The sequence below is a fragment of the Rhopilema esculentum genome, chromosome 3, assembly GCF_057945365.1.
Source record: "Rhopilema esculentum isolate cy_ngs chromosome 3, ASM5794536v1, whole genome shotgun sequence".
Classification (NCBI taxonomy): Eukaryota; Metazoa; Cnidaria; class Scyphozoa; order Rhizostomeae; family Rhizostomatidae; genus Rhopilema; species Rhopilema esculentum.
The window spans coordinates 829516-854243 of NC_142817.1; the positions used below are offsets into that span (position 1 = coordinate 829516).

At 36.0% G+C, this 24728-nt stretch overlaps 1 protein-coding gene across 3 annotated transcripts in view; it reads left to right on the plus strand.

Moving 5' to 3' along the window:
• The first annotated feature begins 210 nt into the window (after window positions 1–210).
• The window catches only part of LOC135692380 (uncharacterized), a 38678-nt gene continuing 14160 nt past the window's right edge, over window positions 211–24728 (plus strand). Inside the window, exons 1-3 of one of the 3 annotated variants that reach the window (XM_065210466.2) lie at window positions 211–326; window positions 2944–3014; window positions 15661–15751. In XM_065210466.2, coding sequence (XP_065066538.1) covers window positions 15731–15751 — 21 coding nt within the window. In that variant the 5' untranslated portion in view covers window positions 211–326; window positions 2944–3014; window positions 15661–15730. Of the gene's footprint in view, window positions 327–2943; window positions 3015–12986; window positions 13440–15660; window positions 15752–18352; window positions 24712–24728 lie in introns of those variants that run through there. The other 2 variants (XM_089112687.1, XM_065210465.2) reach the window with 2 other exon arrangements.

Consider the following 24728-nt stretch of genomic DNA (forward strand, 5'->3'; position numbering starts at 1 on the left):
GTAACAAGGAATTTTGACTTGTGGACGCCCAATTCCGTCTTTAACCCCTTGGGGCCGCTTGGGGCCCGCGAGCACCGCAAAATTTCGGATAAGACCAATGGGATTGCTCCGAGAAGCCATTAACAATAACAGCGCACAGAACAATAGAGAGTCGAATAACAATACTACAGCCAATGGTAGTGCGATTACTGACTAAAAGCTAAACAACAGGGAACAATTGACAATAGATTATTTGCATTCTTTGGCTAAGGAACGAAAGTAGCCATTGCGACGAAATTCATGTTGAGGTTAGATACAGCATGGAAAAGTTATGGCGGATAATCTCGGTAAGGAGAGAATTTGAGCTGTTTGAATATTTATCTATCGCCATTTGGTTACTTAAATGTCATCAGGTTTTCTTATAGTCAAGTTATAAGAATGATCAACTGTACATATACATGTTCTGCATGAATTGATTCGCTCAATAATTTATATGGGCAGGTACTAGCCTAAGTTTGTTTTGTAGAAGACCGAAATATGATCGAAAAAGTATTGTGGTCTCAAGTTCCATTGCCGAAGAAATCGTCAGGATTTGTGTAATTTGCCACCACCTTTGTTGCAAAGTCTCAGAAAATCTAACAAAGTGGTTTCGTTGCTTAGGAAAGGGTTTTTCCGTGGGGCAGTGTTTGGTCTGATCGAGAGAAACGCGGAGACGCTATACACTTCATAAATCGCGCGTTAGTTTTGTTTCGAGTAGACAAAATCTTTCGTTTAGTCCCAAATGACATGAGTTTAAATTATAAACCAGGCCTCAGAGAGCCTAAAACGTTTACCATAGCCAGCAAAAAACCGCATCGTCCTAGTACCATTTACAAAAAACTTTAGGTAGGCCAAAAATATTCATGATCTGTGATCTTGTTCGTGCTTGATCTTGGAGCAATTATTTTAAGAGAGACCTGCCAACCGATTGATTTAACCGGCCTATATCTAGAGGGGAACGAACAAGAATCCTCGTGTTTTGGTTTGCTTCCGTCTACTGCCGGTTTTCTCTGTCGTATGCAAATGCGGTTTTTCCTCACATTACAATTTCATTCACGAAATTGATTGCTGGAGGGTTCAGCCACCGAACTGAAGCTAAGTCTCAATTTCCGCTCAGGGTGCCACTAACAGTTGATTTTTGACCGGTATTCGAAACCTGAAATCCTTATAACAACTGTCTTTTTGATACTTTCATCACGTATCCGAAAATTTATCCAGTAGAAGTCGTTCCCCGTATGTTTCTTTTTAATTACTTCGAACAATCCGCATTGCCTTGAAAAACCATTTTAAACTAAGGAGGTAGCATGTTTTGTCGTTTTGGAGTACTTGCGGTTCACGTCAGTTTTATGTTTTGCTGTCCACATGTTTAAAGAAGCCTCTGAAATCAAACATGTAAATATATAATTACTATGCAGAATGAGCTATTAGAAACCAATTAAAACTACACTCCTAACCATGTATTTTGAATAAAAAATAAAGTGACTGCCCACCTCCATAATCCTAACTACATACAAATGGAAAACTTTGTTTTCCCTTAAATTCATGCCAATCTGGAAATTGCTTAGCATTGTGTTTGCTTTGCATTGGTTGGTGAATTTTTTCATTTATAAAAAGCTATCCATCGAGTAATTCCACCCACATTTCAAAGAGTGTTCTGGCGAGAGAACAACTATTGGTTGTGGCTTAGAATTCAGCTGTTTTTTATATTGAAAATGCTCATGCCTTGAAAAGGCTAGTGAGATTTGTTGCTTTCGATAGTGAGCTGGAGACAATCAGGTGTTGTAAGTAGGCAACTTTATAACCTTCCTTGATATAGTTGCAAAAAATAGTTCACTGCAAGATAACTTTTTTCTGAAAGCATCTTCTTGAATGGAAAGACGAGCGATGTTATCTTTTTACAAGCTTAGGTTTCTAGCTGTGCATGACTCACATCACCAAGAATTATGTGTCATCCATATTTAAGCTATCCTTTGCTGGTTGATTGTTGACCTTTGCAGGGAAAAGTTATCAAATATCAATCTTTATCATGTGATCTTAGTAATAATAGATGATAAAAGAACGTTGTAACCAGTAGGCTATTTATTTATAATTGTGTGTTTCGGGTGCTTTGTTGTTTCAAAAGGCACTTTGTACTTTTTGGTGACATATTTCTGAAATGAAGATAATTTTGACATCATCTTATCTTTTCTTACAAGAGATCTTTCTTCATCTTGAAATTCCAAACTACTAATTATTTTTTAAAAATTTGACCAAAAGCAATGGTGGCCTTGTTATAGAAATATAGATGAGCAAAGGTGATTATGGGATGATTGTAATTGAAAAGCAATAAAAGCAAAATTTGTGATGATGAAGATAGTGGTGATGAGTATGAGGATAATAATCATTATGGTGATATTTATGATTATTAAGCTGATAATGACAATTATTGTTGTTATATAATTATGATGATTTTGCCAAGATAATCAGAATTAGAGAAGTCCTAGTCATTTCATTTGCATAATCAAATTTCTTTATGTGCCATTTGCTCTTGCAAAATTATATACTTCATTTTTTTGTGAATAGCAAATAAAAGCTCACAGTATATGGCATAGTGTGCAGACTATTGTTAATTTAACAATGTTCTTTTTTCTTCCAGCTATTAGTATTGTTTTACACAACCTTACCTGGATAGACAATGATTGCAATTTTGATTCTTAAAATGTTTGTTTTGGTGTTTTGGGTGCACCCAATTTGCAAAAAATTCACAATATGCTGTATATATATAATTTGTAGTAATTATTTATACTTATTCATTTGATTTATTAATGTTTTTGTATTGCTCTTCATTTAGCAAGCTTCTCAACCATAAGAATTGTTTTATCTTAGTGTTTTGTCATATATATATATATATATATACATGAATTAAAATGTTATCTTTCCATTTAGATTTCTAAAGAGTAACAACTTCCTGACCCCTAAAGATCATGCCTGCAATTTTTTGTTAAGATTGTTAACTGGTAAGCAATGTCTTTCACTTTTTAAAGTTTTTTTGTTTTCTTTCCAATGCTCATTGAATTTGGGGGATGTATGTATTTTGAATGGGATTTTAGGTATTTCTAATGAACTTCTCTTAAATCCACAATATTTTAATTAAGGTGATCTCTCATTTTCTGAATTATAGTGTCATTCAATTAATGTAGTATTGTTATTTCATATTACAATTAGCATAACTGATTTGGTATTTGGCATTTTTTGCTGCCATGATATAACTTGTGACCATCATTGGTTATGACACCTTATTTATTCTGTATCATTTGTGCCAAATTTCCACTAGTATATGAATTTCTGTCTCAAAACAATAAGCTATAAGAGCTTTTGCCACCCTGACTTTGGGCTGAAAATGTGGGCTATTTGTTGTGGCCAGTATTCTTCAGAAACTAATGCTATTAATTATTTCATTGTTTTATGTGGTTTTTATTTGATGTGTTTAAACCATTCACTCTTTGTCTTTTGTTTTGTTACGTGGGAATTCGTTCCATAAGCTTACCTGTGCCAGGTGAACCTTGCAAGTTATTTAGAAATATCCAATAAAAATGAAAGTTCTTCCAGTCACTTGTTAGTGTTCTTTGTAGTCTTTTCATAGTTGTCATTGATAATACTAGCCTTTTATTGAACAAAATTTCCACTTTTTGCCCTTATGATATGGTTGTCAAGGAACAGGATCTATCACTGTTTCACTGCTTTTTTCAAAGTTCACATGCAGTAATCCTTTATTTTGAGCTGTTCAAAACCAACTGTAGTCTTGGTGACTTTTAAGTCACAAAAAACTTTGTTATGCTCAAAAGAGAGATAGTCCTTCATTGAATATTTAAAGCAAATCTGCAATATGAAACCTTGCGTTGTGACATGGGCAAGTACTTAGATTTGCAGCAGCTGCTGATTTTGAAGATAATAATAAAACGGGTGTTGTTGAACTTACCTGATGAACTGATTTTCGTGCTGATAGGTTTATATGAAATGATATAAATGCTGTTTTAGCAAACTGAAACACTGTGTAATGCATTGTTTATGATGCCTTTGCTGAAAAAAAAGAACAATTTAGTTCACCAAGTATCACTGTTAAGCTAGAAAAAGTTGTGACTGCTGCAGCACAAACTAGCATACAAGCAATTTTTAGTTTTGTGGTACTGAGGTATGTTGCTCATAATACCTTCGCTTTTAGATGACTCACAATGTAACTGCTTTAGTGCTGCACACAGATTTTTCCCTGGTGAATCATGCCACAGGGGAGGGGTTCAAAAAGCTTTTAATCTCTAAACTAGCTGTTGTTTGAATTTTTTCATCTTCAAATATATTTGAATCATCATCTCTAAAGATTATATTCCTATCAGGTTTCATTATGACAGATTGTTTTAAGTCCCATATATTCTGGATGACAGAATATTGTCAGGTTGCCTGTTTTCAAGAAAAGGCTTCAATTCAGTGTCATCTTATGTTAGATATTTTGTCTCTCTCTTTTGAAAGTTTGTCAAGAATGACTCACAATCAGCTGTTTGTAGTTGTTGGTTCTTCTTGTTATTACCTTCTTTTCTCTTTAGTTGTGCTCTAAAGTTGCCAACACAAAATAGAGGATAAGCTTGTGATGTAGCAGTGGTTTTATTGGTTGAAAAAAGAAGCTTGTTTGCCCATTGAAATTAGTGTTTCTTTGGCTTTCAAAAAATGTTCATAAAGCTCTCGTGTAACTTTCGTTAGTTTTATAGAGGGTCCAACTGATCGTGAACATTTTTTGTTTCTGGGATCCGTTGTTAATGAAGACGTATTTAAAGGTGTTGCGTTAGTTTATGGGCCATAAGAAACTGCGAATAGCCTCCGCACGATGGAAGTTGTATATAATACGGACTATAGGTGGACCCGATTGTCACAATTGGGGGTCACTGAATTCTCAGCTGGCGTCCCTTATTCTATTATGGTTTAAGAATTGATAGTTTTGTGTCGAGCCCTTTCCTGTGGTTGTGTTTGTGATATCCTTTGCAGTGTTCATTTGCCAAAGCGTATTCCAAGAGCAGTGCCGGACAAAAGGGTCCTCGATAATAGTTATTACGGCATTGAACGGAGCTCCAGCCGCGTCCTTACTGATATAAAGCACTAACGTTCCAAGTTACTGATGCTACCTGCTGCTCTCCGCCATATTTAAGACTGTTCGCTTGTCTCTTAAAACTCCTTTCTCGAAGGGTTTTTCGGGACCCTTTCAGTTTCAATGTTACTCCAACGGGAATTCCTAGAGTCTTTGGTTAAGGTCCTAAACTATAAGGTAAAAATTCTTCTGGAACTGCTACTGAATATTTTTCAATAACCCACTGACTTTGTACGTACTTATTCGTTGTAATGGGCATAAGCTTGTCGTATCCTCTTGATCAATAACCTGCTCCAAGATATCTTAGAATTCTTTTTGAATGCTTGCTTCCCTGCATTACATTGAAGTGTTGCTCGTTTCTTCTGTCTACGATGGCTTTTATAAGAACAATTTGATGATCAGTTGGTATCTTTTGGAAATATTCGGTACTATGTGATGGTTTTTGCAAAGGCCAAACATCGATAGACATTTAATTGCACACACTGCTTTGTCATGGGTACCACAAGCTAATTAGAGAAGTTAATTAGAGAGCGTTTTAGAAGTAATGCATTCGGAGCTAAAAAGAGGAAGTATCATATTAGAAATACCAAAGTTAATCCTTTTCTTCCTTGAATTTTGGTTTAATCTTGTCTGGTTGTTGGTTTTTGTGGCCGGATTAGATACATTACGCTGGTTCTACGACCGGCCCGGTTAGCTTTTTTCAATTATTTTTTTTCTGATACGAAATTTTGTTGGAAGCTCGCAAATCACGTGGATTAGAGTAAGAATAGTCCTACTTTGCCACCCATGTAAGCGTGGCACCACATATTCCCCTGAAGAGCATTAATTATCAGAAATATTTTCATGATGGCTTTCCTTAAAGCCCTTTTTGATGCTGTGAGCCAATAGGGTTCCATCTCTTTATTTTTCTGTCAATATTTCACAAAATTCCAATAAAGAGAATCAATTTTTCAAATTTTCTTTTTGGAAAAATCAAATTCGATTAGGCTGGAGTTTTCTTATGTGAAAATCTTTCACTTTGCTACTTGACATCTAACATAATAAAGAAAAAGGCTCTTACTCTTTTAGCCAGATGCCCAGGGCCCAGGGGGTAGAGCAGTTAAAAGGTATACCAATACAAGACTGGCTCAGTTGTTTCTGGAATTTTGATGGAGAAAATACATTTCTGGGTTCTTAAAAAATATATTTGAAAAGTGGACTAATTTGTGGATCAACATTGCCGTGGCCAAAAAACATGGCGGTCAACGTTGAAAGTGTGAAAATGAATTGAATTAAACCTTTAACATGTGACTGATTGTCGTTTCTAAGACAAAATGTTATTGCCATCAGTGAAAAACTACGAAATGATTCACACTTGTCGTGCATAGGAGCCTACAACTGGCTGAGAAACTGTTTTGTTGATATTTACGGTATGTTTTTTGTCGAGGCGCAATTTTCCATTTACAGATTATTTCATAGCAGGTAACCCCTGTTTCAATTCTTTTCGGTTTTCTTTCATTATTAAGCTCCTCAGTAACCTTTGAATAAGGACTATATTCTTTAGGCCTTTTGACCTCACCCAGTGTCTATTATAGCTCGATATTATGTTTGTTGGTTGGTATTTGATTTTCCAGTGTTTTTTAATGCTTATTGTTAAGAAGATACAACTTATTGCTCTCAAGGCAGTGTTAAACAAAAATATTGCTGTTAGCCTAAATCTTGCTGTGGTATTATGTATCGTCTTTTTGTTGCCATCTTATTTTATGTTTGGGCTAATTATAGCGGAAATAAATCACCTTCTTCGTATTAACATTTCTTTTACCAACGAAGCAACACACAGTGTCAAGTAAATACACTGGGAACTCTTTCTTCGACACTTTTTTGCAATTTTTTCTTGCTTGATTGTCCGCAACCTGTAACTTCTGACACTTAGGTCCAAAATTAAATAGTTGAATTCGAGACCACGACGTATCCAGTTTATCTACCAAACAGGGATGCTCCGCCAATTATCATACAACACATTAATTTGCCCTTAGCTAACTTTTCATATTATTTTTAAATTGAAGGTATCGTGGCTGTTTTTACAGAATCATATAACTTTTACAGAATAACTAAACTTTATTCATAATTTCTTGATATTTTGCTAGGCAACTTAAATGGCTTTTTTGTTGCTTTTGTTTCTGTTTTATGGCGATAACCTCAAAGAGATAATCCACAGTCCTGTTCTATGGGTTAGTTTGAATTGTAACAAGGTTGTGAGCTGACTCCTTTGCTTTTGATTTTTAGAAATGACATTATATCTCATGAAACCCAAGCATTTTAACTCTAGGGATTTTGAGAACCGTCTAAGTTTCTTTTGAAGCAAATCTGATGTTAATTTGCGCATGTGAAGAATTTAATCCCAGCAAGCATCTAACAATTTCATAGAACGTGGTCTTCTTATTGGATTGAAGTGACTTTGGCTGTTTGAATATGATTTCTTTTGACAAGCCTATTTGTTGGAAGGAGTTGGAGCTCGATTTTATAAAAAATTATTTTGCAACTGCAGAGGTCTAGACACGGTATTCGCGCTAGCTGTGCGTCATATTTGATTAGGAGCTCTTTTTCCATTGCTGCCCAGGTAACCCCAATCTAGCACCACTGAGTGCGGAACAGGTGATATTATGGTCAAAAGAGCTACTGTTAGCATTAGATTGACAACTCAAATTACGTTCCTCTTTAACGAAACCAAAGTTGTTCTTGGGCAACGAATCTATGCAACCATTTCTTATTTTTTAGCGTAAAATGCCTTCCTAAAAGTTTGGTTATTGATATGGAAACCAGACTATGTTTTTTTCCATTTTCATGATAGCAAACACTCTAAACGATTTCCTAAAAAGCCTCTTGATACGCTATTCTGTTGCGATCGGACCTATGACGCAAGTATGTTCAGATTTGGTTGAGATAAGAAAGATTATCAGTCGAAGAACACCTTTGAACGGTATCCGTACAATTTTTCATGACGTGGTTCCTTGTGTTAAAAGCACATCTTGTATTACTGGGAAAGTGTAAACAGGTGTTTGAAATTGCACCATTTATTTAATAAACTGTTCCAATTAATAACTTTTGTGTCAAATGCAAATAAAACTCCGTAAATCCTAAATCTACATGTACACATCATATATGATTTAAAGTCCCTTGATTAAGGCGAGTATTGTCTTGCGATAATATTGGAGAACATGAATCTTTTCAAACCTTTGTTGATTGTGCCAAACCAACATAACGTATTCTGATTCTTGGCAGGAGATTTTTATGAAATCTGAAATTGGATTTATTGAAGCGTAAACATGATCCGATCAAACTTTTGTTGACTGTTCTTAACCAACATAATGCATTCTAATTCTTGATAGGAGATTTTTAAGAAATCCGAAATCAGATTTAGCAAAGTGTAAACATGATCTGACACGTGGTTTGATTGACTGCTTCTTGGCAATCTTGCTCGGAAGTATAGTTGCGAACATTCAATTTGAAGTTGCTGTAAATCGAATCTGATGAAATTGAGAACAGCACTGAATATCAATTGACATTTGATCCTTTTCCAAATATAACAAACTGCTGGCATCGTTTATTGAAAGTTCGTCGGAGAAAAGACTGTCGACATTAGCTTATCTGGTTAGTTAATCAAGTTAGTCCATGTCGTTTGATATTGAAAATTTGCGATTTCGACCAGGTGGTATTTCGTTGCTGTTGTTGCAACTAGCAATTTTATGCACCTGATGACGTCATTAGGCCGTCGAGCATTTAGGCTACTGAACTGCTTTTCATTTAGACTCCAGTGCAAATTTCAAAACGGGTAATAATGCCGTTATTGGTTAAAGTTGGCAGCGTTTGATTTTGCTAATCCAGCAGCCTGGCACAAAACTAGAGTACTGTGCAATTAATTCTTTGCTCATGTTTATGCGTATTTTTTAGTTACTGATTCTTTTTTTATTCTTTGTATTTCCGATATTCAGAATTATGTGTCAATTTACCTGCTCGCATTTGTCTCCACAGGCGTTCCGAAAACCATCTGTTCATTCATATTCTCATTTATTAATGTATTTGTTTATTTTTGATATTCGTTGTTTCATCCATTTATTTGTTCATGTATTGAATTTTTTCCTCCTTCATTGCATCATAAGTGGATTCATTTTTTTCGTTCACTCATATGAAGTGTTATGTCTTTTAAACCTTTTTCATTTTTCTGACTCTGTGTTCTACCTTACCACTATAGAATTTAGATTTCATATTTATTTTCCTGCAAGCATTATAATGTTATCTCTTTTACTGCGCAAACCCGGTCTTAAGTTCATTCATTCAGCTATTTTTTCTTCTCCCAGTTCCGATACCATTCCTTCACAGGGCATTTTTATTGTTTTCGCTTGCGCCTGTTTTTCTCGCCGTCTTCAAATATTTCTCTGTTTCCCACTATAAGCTTATTTCTTTACGGATTTACTTTGTTAGAATTTTTTCTTTTCATTCATCGGGAAGGTTATTATTTCGGCGTCACAACTAGCCAATGCTATGTTCTGTTAATCCAAAGCTCAAATTTTATAAATTATTTCCATTTAACGTCTGAGTTTCATTTTAAAAAACTTCAGCTGTTTTCTTATTCAACGCGGCTTGATTAAAAGTGGACAGATAGTTGTTATCGGGAAGTTTGAATGTGTGTCTGTGATTTTCAGCTCTCTCTCTCTTTTGTTAAACTGGTATCTTACCGCTTCAAACAGCTGGCTTTTCGTTGATATTTTCAGTACACTGTTGCATTCTAAGCACTCTCCATGAAATCAGGTGCAAAAACTATCAAAAATGTTTTTAATAAGCGTAGTTTGATAATAATTGTAGATCAGAAGTCAACCATTTTAAGTACAGTAATGTTTCACTGCCTTCCTAAATCATGGAAACTTGCGAAGATATACCAGGTGTTTTGCGTCGTGTTTTTCCAGTCCGTAGTTAAAGTCGCACCAGGAACAGGCCCAAAGACTTTATATAATTGGTTAGAATCTTATAATATGGCGAAAAACTAGTCTAGTACAGATAAAGAAGCATTTTTAGAATCATTTTCAGGGACCGCACACCAGTGTAAATGTGGGAGGGTTGAAAAGGGCGTGCCTGATAAGTTTTTTAGGCCACGCCTCCAGAACGCCGTGAAACACCCCTTTTAGAAAATAGTTGCTTATTTCTACTGAAGTTTTATAACAAATCAGGTTCAGAGAAGATTTCAATGGCTAAAAGAAAGATGAGATAGCTTGGGGATAATAAAACATAAAGAAAAACACCTAGAAAATGAACAAAATGGGTTCCCAGTCAAGAAGAGCTACTACTTAGGAGTATACTATCCAATGTTCCTTAAAGCATAGCTGGATTAAACTTTCCACAAAGTTTTCTAACCTATTATTGCAAAAAGGTGGAGGGGCCATCGCTATAGCCTCTTCCAGCCCAGTGGCAGGGTGGTGCCTGATCATTTTCACTACAACTCTAGACACTGGAGGTCTTCCCTCTCTTTACTTCGGAAAAGGGATATTTTTTAGCTCTATCTTGGTACTCATGAGGGTCCTAATTACTTGCTTACTGAATGCAGGCTGCTTCAAAATGCATCCACGTGTAAATCATGCTTTCAACTTCTTAACGATATATTTTCGTTACGTGTTTGGTAACTATGGTAACTGAACACAGCTGTTTTCCTCATTTGATCTTTGTTTGAATTTAAAGTCGATTGCTGCAGAAGATCCTTTGTTTACAATATTTTCTGGTTTATAGTTGAAAATTGACACGGTTGAATTCCGAGAAATCGCATCATTTCAGTCTCCACATAAAGAGGCTAACATATTTGGAAGGGTTATACTCAAAATTTGAATTTTAAAACTCTTAGGCTGCGTATTATTACCGCAGTGAATTGCATTACATTGAATTCGTCTTTAATGCGAAAAATGGATTGAACATTTTGTATTTGATTTATACTGCGTATTATCCGCAAAGCCATTTAATTTTGAGACTTTAAGCCAGTGGCTGCGGGGGAAGGCAGCAGCTGAAATTGGCGCGGAAATTGGTTCTGGTCTATCCAAAATGGCGCCGCGAAACAAGTTAGTGAAAATATGCGAGAGTATGAGAGGCCTGAAAAAAATTCGTAGAAAGAAGAGCAGGAGAAAACAAGTAAATAACTTAATTGTCTTTATGTAGGAATGGAGACAAAGACCGACCAAAGGGAGTTCATGACAGTTTTACTGTGGACAAAGGTTCACGCTATGGAGATAGGCGTTCTGTTGGTGTTTAGCGTTCTGTTGTATCTTTCACAACCGTGTCGTAAATTTCAGTGTTCTTGAATAATTTGTTTGCGATTATAGTCGCTCTCACAAACCATGTTTATAGCTTCGTGAGTACATTCATCTGGTCAGGCTGCTATGCGACCAACACGTTTCTTCTTTTCCTTTAATGTAGGTGAGGCCTCTCCTCCTTCTCCTGCCGTTCTCTTATCACCTTGCTTGTTTTCGGCACACCTAAAGAGTCAGTGCTCTCAGCATTACTCTCTTTAGACTGCATTCCTTCAAGCATGAAGCCACACTCGCTAAAATGCTTGCATCGTCTTCTTTCTCTTGCAAAAGCAAAGCCATCTTTTTGAAACGCGCCACCTTATTTCCCGCCAGATGTTAAAATTAATGATCAACACGCTTGCTCTTGTAGAGAGATCCCAGGTTCATCAGGAAATTTATGCGGTAAACTGTGTTGCCACGAATGTGTAGTATAGATAAAGCCAACCCGCATTGAATCATTAAATTCGCTGTTAATGCGGCAGACCTCGGCGAATTTAATTCAATAATTCGTGTTTGGTTTTATACCGCATTTTGCTGCGGCATTAAATTGTAACCAGAGGTGCAGAAAATAGTTTCCTTTCTGGGAACCTGGTAAACAGGACAACAATTTTTCTGCGAGATGAAAGTATGGTGTACAATAGCTCAACAAATAGTACACACAAGTATCCTGCAAGGGCTTCTAATTTATTTGGTCTAGAGAATGTTTCCAATAAAATATTGTAATTTGATTGTTCATTGTATCTTTTTAATCTTCAGCAAAGATTGACTTTGTGATTTGTGAACCAATATCGAATAGCGATTTGCTTTTTGACTGGAAGAAAACTTCAACATAGATTGTGCTCTCCACAATCAACTGGTGTTTAGGAAGGATAATAGATGTCAGCTTTAAGGAAGATGAAACTGGATACCAGTTCATACTTATCAGCCCCCTTTTTGACTTTTCATTTAATATGATTGGTACACGTGTCGTCATGATATTTTACATTGATAAATGATGACATCTCAATATTCAAAGGCGAATATGATGTGAAAGAACACGAAAAAAGATTTCAATACCAATCAAAAACTTTGCCAAGTCTGCCAAGATCTCAATCAAGACTCAAGTCAAGCACATTATAAAAATTTTTGTTCGTGCAAAAAGCAGCTGTTTTTATCACGTTTTGCTGAAAATTTTCTACCTAACCAAAAAAATTTCTACCTAGCCTTTACTATAAACTAGGCTTTACAATCGAATTTCTTAGAGATTCTTCTCTACGAAAATGCATTTTATCGATATTGCAGTTGTAGCTTGATTTTCAAGTATCAATTTTTTCCAGACATTTGCCTTCAGGCAGTTTTACTATCATATATTCAGATTTTGATGAAGAATAAAATTTTCATCATTTAGGCGAATTTGGTACCAGATCTTCACAATTACTTCTTTTTCTTATTTTTTGTTTTTACAACAATGTTAACCTTTTATTTCATTTTTCATTCATTATATTCTCAGTAATCGTACGACACACATTTATTTTCAGCTTTTTTATTACATTCATTTTATTATTTAATAGCTTTTTTATGTTAGGTTTATCACATTGTATTATTTATTTGTTTTAATCCTTAACCTTTTGTGTGGTTCAATTCTAATTAACAACCATAAAACTATTTTCAAGAAGTCTGTGTTAGAAACTACAACTTTTCGGAGATAAAATATGTTTTCAAGCGATACATAGATTTTTTATATCGCAGCAATTATTGTATTGCAGCCTTTTCGTGGCTCATTATTTGTTGCGGTCATAGCAGTTTCCCTTTGTAGTAACCCATTCTCCACTGTATGTACGTCCATTCTGTTTGTTAAAGCTGTCGTAGATAGTGGGTTCTTTGTTATGAACTGAACAATGAACTGGATAACGCTAACCTGTTTGTGTGTGTTCAACTTCGAAGCTTGCAATGGATGGCCTACCTGTTCAATCTCCCCTTTCAGTTACAAGTATCTTTGAGCGTTTACGTTAACATCAAGAGTAAGTTGCCAATCACCATTTTTATTTCCAAGACAAAACATTCGAGGTGTCTTTGTATGTTATTACACCTTCAGCCAATAAGAAAGTAATAATGTATACATCATTTGAATAGCTAGAAATATATAAATGGAAAAATTGTTTGTATGCTGCTCTTCAAGGGAATTTTGTTCCTGCAGTTTCATTTCATGCGATTCTTAGATTACTTTTGAATAGAATTCGGAGAATTTCTCTTACGCAGATGTGATAGCTGTTTCAAATATGATACCTATGCACTCCAGATTTGCAAGCTTTTACATGCCTTGAAAAGGCCTCTAGAAGTCTGAGATTTTTGCTGCAATTTATTTTACAAAGCTTTTTCGAATATTATTTTAATGATTGATTGTATTAGCCAGTTTCCCACCTTCTCTTTCAAAATTTAGGCTTTCTAGCAAGAAAGCAGTCCCATTTTCTCGTTAACTTTTATTTGACACGTGACATCATCAAGCAGTCTGTTCAATACATGCTTTTGCCATTATTAACTTGATATGCGGTTGTTACATGGCTTTCTGCATTTGATTTTAAAGTGGTCTTAAGCACCACAGCTAACTGAAGAAGTCATTATAAGCAGGTTGAGCCCATTATCATTTCAGTATATCTTGCAAAATATTTTCTTTCTAGCAGCATTGCAACGGTAGCAGTAACAGCCACTCAAAACATTAGTTATTACACGAGTACCGTTTTATTTTCAAAGTAGCCAGAGCTTTTTCCTTCTTTGCAAATTTATTCTTCAAATTTTGTTGCTACCTGCTAACGTATCCAGTCTTTAGAACGATTAAACTTGAATCCAATGATAAATCTTTAGCATAACAGTGCTCTTCTGTTGTAACCAATCTATCGTTGTTTGTGTATGGACTACGTGTTTCTAGTGGCAGATAAATTGCAAGTGTCAAAGGATACTTAATAGAACAACTTTGCAAGCCAATATGATCAACACAAAGATTTTTGGCTTGTCAGGTCTCTTCCGTTTGCTTCCCTTCTTTACGCTGGTTGTACAAACCCAGCTAAAAGTCCCTGGAGCGTCCTATGCTGTTGCTTAAGTATGTTGGCTGAAGAGTTAAATATCGTAGCTATGTGAAGAACTCTAATTAACAACACCAAACCATATACCATTGCATAAAGCAACATTTTTCAGAGGGGAGGGGGCACAACAGGAAATTTTCAATAATTTAGTTTAGTGTCGCAAGACTTTTGGCAGGGATTGTAGCGCGCAAGAAGGTTCAAGCGCGTTACATCTCAGCGTTTTGGAAGTCAGCTCGTGAAAAAATTTCGACCTAGTTTAAAGCATGCATCTACGTCTAGTGAAACATACGTCTAGTGAAACAATTATCAAAACATCCCTTAACTTCTTTGTCTAGTTAGAAGTGTCAAAGCATGCATTTTCATCTCAACTTTGTCAAGATTATTATTATTATTATTTGGAAATCGCTTTAAAAAGAGCCAACATTTTTCCTACATTCTAAAAGTTTTTATATCTGACATTCCTCAGAGTTTAAAACGTCAGAATTAGGGTCCGAAACAACACGATGAAAAATATATACCCAGTTGCAGATCGAAATAGGCCAATCAGCAAAACGTGAGCACATGACCTGCCTGACATTTTATACTCTGAGGAGTGTCAGACGAAAAAGCTTTTAGTATGTAAAATATGTTTGCTTTTTTCAAAGCAATTTTTAAATTTTGTACCGCCAAAAAATTGTTCACATTATTATTTTTTGTATTTATAGTTATCGTTGTTCTCTATTAAAGCAAATTGCTTATCAACATGAAACGGTCATCCTTCTGTGTCTTTATGAAAAACTTCCGTTTCATTGTTACTACGCCTCTTTCAACTGTTCAGCTTTTCATCATGCCTAGACACTAAACTAAGAAGATTTTGTTAGTAAATAGAGGAAAAAGAAACGATCCTGGGCACGAGTCTTGCGGTGCACCAATATTTATATATAAGGCTTGCCTGACACCACGACAAGGATCTTTCTTGATAAAAATAGGCGCAATATTGTGACCAGTTTCTTCTAGAACAAATATATACTACTGTTAAGTAAAGCTTAGTAAATTCTGGTAAGATACAAATGTTGCTACCTTAAAATATTGCTTTTCTCAATTAATGAGGATAGTTGTCCTAGTCCTGATAACTTGGTGCCTTTAGGACCAGTGTTTCTAAAATGCCAATCTTGTTTTTCAGGTGTTACGAAGAAAAGCAAATGAGTTAGCTTCAACATCGTGATTTATTTCTTACTGTCAAGTCTACTGAAATGCTGGAAGAGGCCAGCGGGGTAAGAATTCTCTTTCATTTTTTTTAACACTTTACATTTGTTGATATGATACCTGTAGTCAGATCTTGCACGTAATTGTTACACTCTTTAAACAGCCCAAGGTTAATCTCACACTAGGCCACTGTAAACACACTAAAATTCTCTCCATTTCAGATAAATCGTAATATATTCATCTTTTAATACATTGAAATCTAATGAAATAATGATATAAATCAATGAAATATTATAATGATAAATGTTTTATAGTGAAAATCTAATGTATGAAAGTTCAAAAATATTTGTTCCTGCCCAATGCCTTCAGAACCACAAACAATTTTAGGACTGCTTGGAGGTATTTCTTGGAGGTTTTTATCAACGCAAATAGTTGGTCCAGTTTTTATCATAAAGAAAATTTCGGCTTTAGTCTGGAATTGATCGTGATTTTCATGGGTTGCTAAAGTTTGTATTTTCCTAAACAAATCATGCTCATATTTTTGTTTTGGGATTGAGGTTTTCTATTTTTGAGGTTCCTAGTTTTGCCAGGGTTCATTAAGTGCCGACCGACCTTGAAACTGCCATTGTATATGTAATCTTCTGCCTCTTTCAAGATGTAGTGAAACACGAGACAGCTCGTTACTAAGTTATTAATGTGCTTCACCAAGATATCCAATAGTATTTTGTGGTTTTTCAGCCAATCGCTGTTCTACTGGTAATCGATTTATTTCTAGGCTATGAATTATAGGTTGTCAGAGGTTAACGAACTGTTCAATTGCTCTTGTGATCTATATAGTGAAACTTCCGTTAGCAGTTTTTCAGCTTCTCTCCGTTAGCTCGTGCCTCTTTACATTTTCTCAAGGTCATATGATATGCTTATGGAAATCCCAGTACATGATTTGTTGTTGCGCTTCCAAAAAGTGATGACTTTGTGAAATATTTCAAAATATGCAAAATCAGTTAAATGTGTCAGGATTTTGCTGAAATATGGTCCTATGAGGTCCAGACCCTTTTCCCCATCAAATCCCTGTAATTTGGTTCATAACCTTTTATAAACCAGATCATCCGTTAGCACACTTTTTGAAATTTTTTATTTGGGTATATCAAATGGATATATCAACCAGTTTGGGAAATATCAACCAGTTTTAAACATATTACTCATATTGGCATATTTTGAGATCTTTTGCGCTTTACTTTCAGATCATATGATCAAAATTAAAAAGATTTAAAAATAGATTTTGATGACGTCACACTTTGTCACTCTTTTCTAAAATTTGTACCATGGTACAGTAGCAGCTTGTTTGCTTTCTGTCCTTGTTTTGTTTGCTTTCAGTCCTTGTTTCGTCGAACAGTAATTACCAATTATCCTACCAAGATGAATCTAGATGATATATATTGCTAGATTACCCATCTTCCCGCATACTGCTTCCCTTAGAAAAGTATTTAACAAATGAGATACATATGAGAATTATTTATTGTTTCATCCAGGGATGTCCCAAAGCCTTTAAGTTTGGCGGGGTGTTTGGTTGAATCTACCTAATTTTTTGTGACAATGCCTTTCTTACCTGAAAAGTTTCTATCTGCCTTTAAAAATTTACAAAAGGTATTTTAATAATGATAATGCCTTAATCAATTGATTCTCTTCTTCAAAATTTCATCAAGCTTTGTATCTCTCTCTGCAACAAAAACTGTCAGGTTGGTCAATTTTTCTTTTCTGTCTTGTTTCTGGCATATTTTTTAACGCTTTTTATCAGGCTGGACGACTGTTTATTTGTAGCAACAGATGGGGATGTAATAGAAAAAGCCTGTAGAGTTTTGTTGCCAGCTTGAATATGCCGTACCTTACTCAGAATGTAAAGCAATCTTTGCTGCAGTGCCACACAATTGTGGAATTTCTTTTCCTTTTTCTAGACCTCTCTGTTGGTCTTCTTTATACACTCTTTTTCATGTTTGAAGAAGACTGCAAGCTCTCTGTTTGTTTGTTTAAAACCATAGAAAAGACCAGCTCAGCTTGTCAGAAAACTAAGAAAAATGGTGTAAAGGTGGATTTCCACTTCACGTTATGGATAGTCTATGACAAATGGAAAACGGTAAACAGGTCGAAAAGTTTCTTCCTATCAATTTCTTTCCACTTCCATTTTGTGCAATAAAACAAGCCCGACGAAGGGGAAAGAAGGCATGTTTATGTTTAACAGCCTTTTCTTTCTTTTCGATGCTTTTTCTTTGGAGATATGATTGAAACGTTAAAGGAGAAAGAAATACGAGAAGAGCATATGGATGAAAAACATTAAAGAAGAAAAGCAAAAAGAAAATTTCCACCCTGGGAACTATGAATATATAAGTGTTGCTATGAAAAATACAAGAGAGGCCTTCTTGTTCTCAAAAAAGGATAGCAGAAAAAAGGGTCCAACTTTGGCATTTACAAGAAGGCTCGGAAAGCGGTACGACAAGCATACCGTTCTTGAATATCAAAATATCTTCGACGCATACCGTAGCCTTATTGCACTGGACGTCGTCCCACAGACTTGTACCATCAGAGATCTGGGGTCCAGTTTGTTGTTGAAGTAGCGTGAAGTGATGAAAGGGGCCTGAAATCAGTACATACATGCTGTACTGTTTATTCATATATAACTTCCTATAGAGTGTTTCATATATTGCACGAACTCTTTGTTGCTTTGTTAACAAGAAACGGCTGCTAAATCTTTGGTTCATTTGCTCCTTCCTGATTTGAATTTGACCTAGCGAAGCACAAGTATCTACCTGAAAAATTGCTGAACGGCAGAGTTGGGGGTGTGACACCCCCACACCCCTCGTTCGGGATGTCCCTGGTTTCATTTCATAAACTTGATTCACATTTTTGCCTCATTGCTTGTTGCTACCTTTGCAACCAATGTTACGTCATTTGGACCGGACTGTGGGAGACCTGTCATTGTTGTGTTTATCCTCGTATTATTTTTATTCGGGTCGATCGCAAAACTCCAAAGTAGTAAATGAAAACCTAACTAGAATGGAGGGGGGGTGTGTTTTTTAAAACAGGAATTATTATTCTGGTATTTTACAATTTCGGTATTACATATCCTAGGATATAGGCAGTATTGGTAGAAAATAGAATTTTATTCTTTCCACAACTGACAGCGGAAATTTGTATTTTGCTTGAAAAATGTTCGCGCTTTGCTAGTGTCCAATGCTAGATTCCCAGGCAGGAGATTTTCCAATTTATATAAAAAAGGCTTACACTGGGGTCGAAAATTGAAGGCGTCCTCTCCCCCTTTTTTAGTATTTCTATTGCTTTCTTTTTATATTTTGTTAGTTGAAATCTGCTTTCGTCTCAATAGACGTTGTTTAAGGCTCAATATTGTTCTCTTCACGATTCTTGAATAAATCAGTGTTAATAACAATTTTGACTTTTCAGTTGTCTTCAAGGTCGACCTGTTTTTAAAATTCTCTCCGTTTATTCCCAACATTAGGGTATCATACTTTATATTAGCTTGTCATATTTTGATAATAGCAGCTATCTAAAGCAACATCATAATGGAAAAATTAGACATTATTTCGTCTACTCTCCAACATAATAGGACGCCGGGGGGCCTCCAAAATGAAGTTTTTTAGTAAATTGGATCTGTGAGATGCAAAGTGAAATTCAATTTTTTTTTAAATTCAAAGCCAAACTTGATATCCTATCCAATTTTTCTGAGCATTTATTTTTTCGGGGAATCGGGCAATTCCTCCTTCCCTTCCATGCCTCTGCTTGGAAACGAGGCGTAAATGTGTTACTGTGGTGACGTAACTTTAAGGACTATTTTTTAATATCCTGTTATATTTTATCTTTGTGGATGAAACGAAGCAGATGTTGGATTGCATGCAAATGCATGTCGGATGTGTTGCGCTCTCTGTATTAGCAGAAATAGCTTTTATATACAAACTTAAACCAACTTCTTTGTCCTGGGACGATTGCTAAGCACCTTGGACCTTCTATAGATAGTGAGAATACTAGACTTATCCAAATGTATATAAAATTTAACCACTGAAAAGCCGACAACTGCCGCCTACTCGCAACCTGCTGGTATTTAATGTTTCCAAATGTTTTTATGACAATTATCTCAGCCATTTATTTTGGGCAGTTAAGATGCTTTGATGATATTCTTGCGATGCTTAGTTACCAATCTTTGTTTTTGAGTTTAACAGTTTCATCGTTTTTATAGTTATCAAAATGCGTTGACATTTTTCCTTTAATTTCTTGATTTTCTGTTTTTCTGTTTTCTGTTTTTGGGACATTCTACTCTCCTTGTGTTTCTTGAAGATTTGGCTGTTCTTCTATCTAGAACCCTCTTGTATAAAAATCATTTACGTATTCTGCTTGTAGTCTCACAGCCAATGGCTTGAGGTGGCTTCTAGCACCCAAGTTCGATAGCTAAGGACAACAGGGGCCCGCAAGAATGTGGTCAGATTTGAAGCCCCACGGCCTAGTTGCCATTTGCTTTCGAGTAGATATGCATATCAAGACAACATGGTGTTCAAGAGTGTGACCAAGCTTTTTTTAAGAGACCTAAGCTCGTATATTCGCTATTCTGTTTTTACTACTTGTGCAGATGTTCACTGCAAATTCACTACTCTGCTCGATGCTCAAAACAGCCTTGATGCATCACTTTTTGGTATAAACCCGGTATAAATATTGTTTCTTGGGTTTATTCTGAAACAAACTTCACTGTTAGCCTAATTGCTATCATTGTAAATATTTGTCTTATAGCTCGATATACCTCCTAATGCTTAAACAAATGGCTAAGCTACCTAACGGTATACCGATTATGCCAACGGTCCTTGTTAGTTTACTAGATACTAAGAATAGTGAAAAACGACAGAATATATTTATTGAATCAAGCTGTTGGCAGAGATATGTTTTAACAAAGAATATTTTGCACCACCGTTCTTTGTGATAAATTTTACCAACTGTAAAGCACTAGCAGCGTTAAGACCGGAAAACCATAATTATTATTATTATCATCATTATTATTATTATTAAACAGGCTGTCTGGATGTTTAAGCATTTTGGCTATGTATGGTTTAGGGGCTGAGATATTTTTAAAACCGGCTAAAACTGTTTGAAAAATATATAAAGCCCTGCCTTCTTTTCTTTACAACATTAACCTAAACAGCAGTTTTGCAGTATGCTCTTTAGTGGTCAGCTTTGTTTATGATTTTTAGTCATATTCAAAGGTAGTCTATTCATTAACCAGTGAACGTGGGAGAAAAAACTCTTGAAATATTGCAAAAACCTTATATTCATCGAATGTTATAGGGGACTATCATTAGATTGAAGTAAGACCAATGTAATTAAAAGCATGCTTTGTAAGACATTGGTTTAAAAAGAGGCTGGTTTTCTATCTGAGGTTGCTGTTATCAAAAAGACGTTGTTAACTGTATTCATCCTTCTTTTACCCAGCAAGTCAGTTTTGTTTTATGCCGGTGAGCGCCTACCACTCCCAATTCCTATTATGCTTTCTTCTTTTCTTCAATTGAATTTATGCTTAGATACATTAAAAACGATAATCGTGTACTCTGCTCAACAAATATAGGCCTAAAATTGCCACTTCTGAAAACAAATGCTGTTCAAAAGTCATTCCCATATCGAAGGGCCAGCCTCTTGAACAGCTCAAATAAAACTAAACTGAATTGGCACCTTCCCTCAGTATCTTCAAACTGCTGCCGAAGTTTGGAATGCTCTAACCTCTTCCTGCTTCCCAGACTCTTACAACATTCAAGGCTCCTGCGCTTTCCCTAGTATCTCAAACTAAACAAGTAAGATTTCAAGTACTGAGTTACAATTTCCATGTTTATCTTTGTAAAGAGTTGAATCTATTTTGTCAAGCTAATAAGAATTTGATTTTCTAACCTCTTTTAACGCATCGGTTTGAAAAACTGCATTATTTACTTAAGCTTTCAACATTGTATTGAAAAGTGAAAAATTATATGGTATATGAGGAAGAAACTTGCAATACAAACTAGGTGACGACTTCTTCGTTACTTTTAGTACCCCTGCCCTGCCCTAATACCCTTTTTGGGTTTTCTCTATCTCCTGTCCGAATGCATGACATCACTATTCAATGTACGGGATCGAATTTAATTCAGTACATGAAATTCGAGTACAATATTAATTATTAATTATAATTGATTGTCAAAGAAAGCTTACCTTAGATAAACGGCATCATTTTGTGGACTTTGTATTTGGATTTGCAGCCCAATAGAGTTACAAACGGGGCTTAACATGAGTTTTGCGCTAGGAAACTCTTGTCAAAGAACGACAATAAATTTAGCTCATTTTATTGCTATTTACAAATGTATATAAAGTGAGTATAATTGACAGGATATCTCGAAATTATAGACTGTGTTCTAGCTCCGATTAGGACCCAGGGGTTTTAAAAGTTTGGAAAGGAATATACTAGATTCGCATTCCGTCGGCATTTGGATCCGGCTGAATTTGATACATCAAAACCGGTTCAGCTATGAAGTCTACAATATATTTCTGTCGCGTTATTTTTGTAATACATCATACTGAATAGAAGACTTGAGAATTCTCTTCGGAAGCGCGCGGTATATTAAAAACTACCTATGCTTGATATCAGTAAATCGGGATAATGCTGTAGTGGGGCGATCCAAATTGTCCTTTTTGTCCTGTTAGCTGTCCCTACAATGTCTCAAGTAGTGTTTGTCAAAGGTTTTTTGGGAAAGACAGCAAGGAAAAGATGTCGTTACCAGAAAGCAGTAAATTCAAGTTTTCTCTCCCATTATTACGTGTACATTACTCTACACTTAACTGTAGATAATTTTCTAGGCAATAAGAGACAGGAGATCGCATTTTGCTTCAGTCGCTGATCTCTACAACATTGTCAAAGGCTATCGTTCTCGGTTCCAAACATTGAGCTGTTCTGCCATCTTGTTCAGATTAAGCCGTTATTTTGTACAGTTATCGCCATTATATAAATTCTGAGTTACACATAGCTGATAAATGGGTTGACTGGTTTGAATGGACAGTAAAGAGGAAGAATTTGAACGACGATAAAATTTGAGAATAATGCTATGCGATTGAATATCAAAAAGACCGTTGAACGTAGGCAGACAGCAGGCAAGGCGCAAAGAAATTATCGTCTTAGAACCCCTTGGCTAAGGACTTATTATGTACTTGTGGTAGATAGTGAGCTCAAATTTCACAACACTGTACGGCAATAGTTCTTTCACATGTATGGCACAAGGAACCCTGTACAGTGAAACTAATCAACTACGCGTTAGTTCATTCAATCGCCATTAAGTGTCCTTCATCGAACCATTTTTGTCCACTTGCTTTCCACTTCTAAGTGTCGAGTTGCGGTACAAAGTTAGAGCTTGTCAGTCACTGTTTGGAAAAGAACCGCAGCTGCTTGCCTTTCAGTCAAGTATGACGTATTGTTATCATGGCCTGGAGTTACCGCATTACAGCTCTAATTCCTGGTTTGCAGCGGGTTTTTTAAGCCCAATACGCAGCGTACGAACCTGTTTCTATCACTTGTATCAAGAGCTGAAGTTTTTAATCACAATTCTTTTTTAAAGATATTAGTTGTGGAGGAAAGTCATAAATTTTTCAGTTTTGCAGTTTCAGCATTCTAAGCTATTTCTCCTTTCGATCTAGCAGCGCTTTTTGGTAGAAATATCATTTGAGGCAGCTTGATAAGGGTAACTTGATTGTTTCGATTTGTTCATTAGCCAGTCTTGTGAGCCCATGTTGACATTTCTCTATGATTGGTAAAGAGAAAAGGGAAAGTCATTGAGATAATAGGCACATCATCAATTATTTTCAGGGCGCATGCTCGGGCAAGTTGGATTTTTGCCCCTCGACACTCATCGGTTTTCAATAATTTCCAAGCGCTTAGGAGTTTTAGCTCCACGAGCCCCAGAATCTTATCCCTATGCAGAAATGAAGTACACATCTTTAATGGGCTGAATGCATTTGCCCCTTAATTACTGATGCTTTGGCATCTTGTGTTTGTAAAGAATTATTTGAACTGGAATCGAATTCACGCGAAATCGAACCCGCCGCGTCAGTGATTCTCGCAATGAAGCACAAGGGTTTAAACTGTCCTGTTTTCTCCAGCGTCTCTGCAATGAAATATTAATAAGCCCCCTCGCTGCTCTCTTGATTGCCATTTTGTGATTAACCAATCAATTTTTTTTAATTTCCTTTGATTTTGCTTTTTATCGAAAAAAGCCATATCAAGTGAAAATGTTTACCACTGAATTTTAAAATGAAAAAATTGTCTGATGCAGTCTTTTTAACTGTGTATGAATTCCGTCAAGCTGCTCTGAGTTTTAGCTCCGGTGTATTGCTTGTCACATGATCATGCGTTTCCTTCATGTTTTGTCACGTGACTGCCATTATTGATATGCGAATGCTCGACCAGAGTCAGGGAGATATTCAAATTGGTAGATAATCGGACCAAGGGCCACCCGAAATCAGCTGTCATAGTTTGAAGGGCACCAGACTCTCGCAACAGACACCGGCAGATATAACTGCGTGAAGCAAATTCGAAATAGATTTACGCGCAACAGCAGAAGATAAGTTTATTTGGGTTTTGTGCTAACGGAGTGCCGCTTTTTTGTGAGCTGAGTGCATCAAAACCTGGGCAAACTTGGCTTGTAAAGTGAAATGCCATGAATTGGTGATAAATCAGACTGAAATTGTACCGTCAGGTGCTGCTCTGTATGCCAGCAGCATTGCAAACATCCCGTCTGCAGATGAATAGCAGCCCTGATGCAGCCTTGCGTTTCAGACTTGTTTTTGTTTTATAAACCCCGCTATCGTTGTTGAGTGTTGGAGCAAAGAATAAGTTGTAAAGATGGAAGATGATTTTTTGCTCAATTTGGAGCTCTCGCAAGTTATGGATCTTTTGAGCCAATGTCTGAGTCCAATGGAACAACTTCAGTGTTATCTTGCAGGCCAGCAAGGATTTCTTCACCAGGTACCATGCTACTTTTC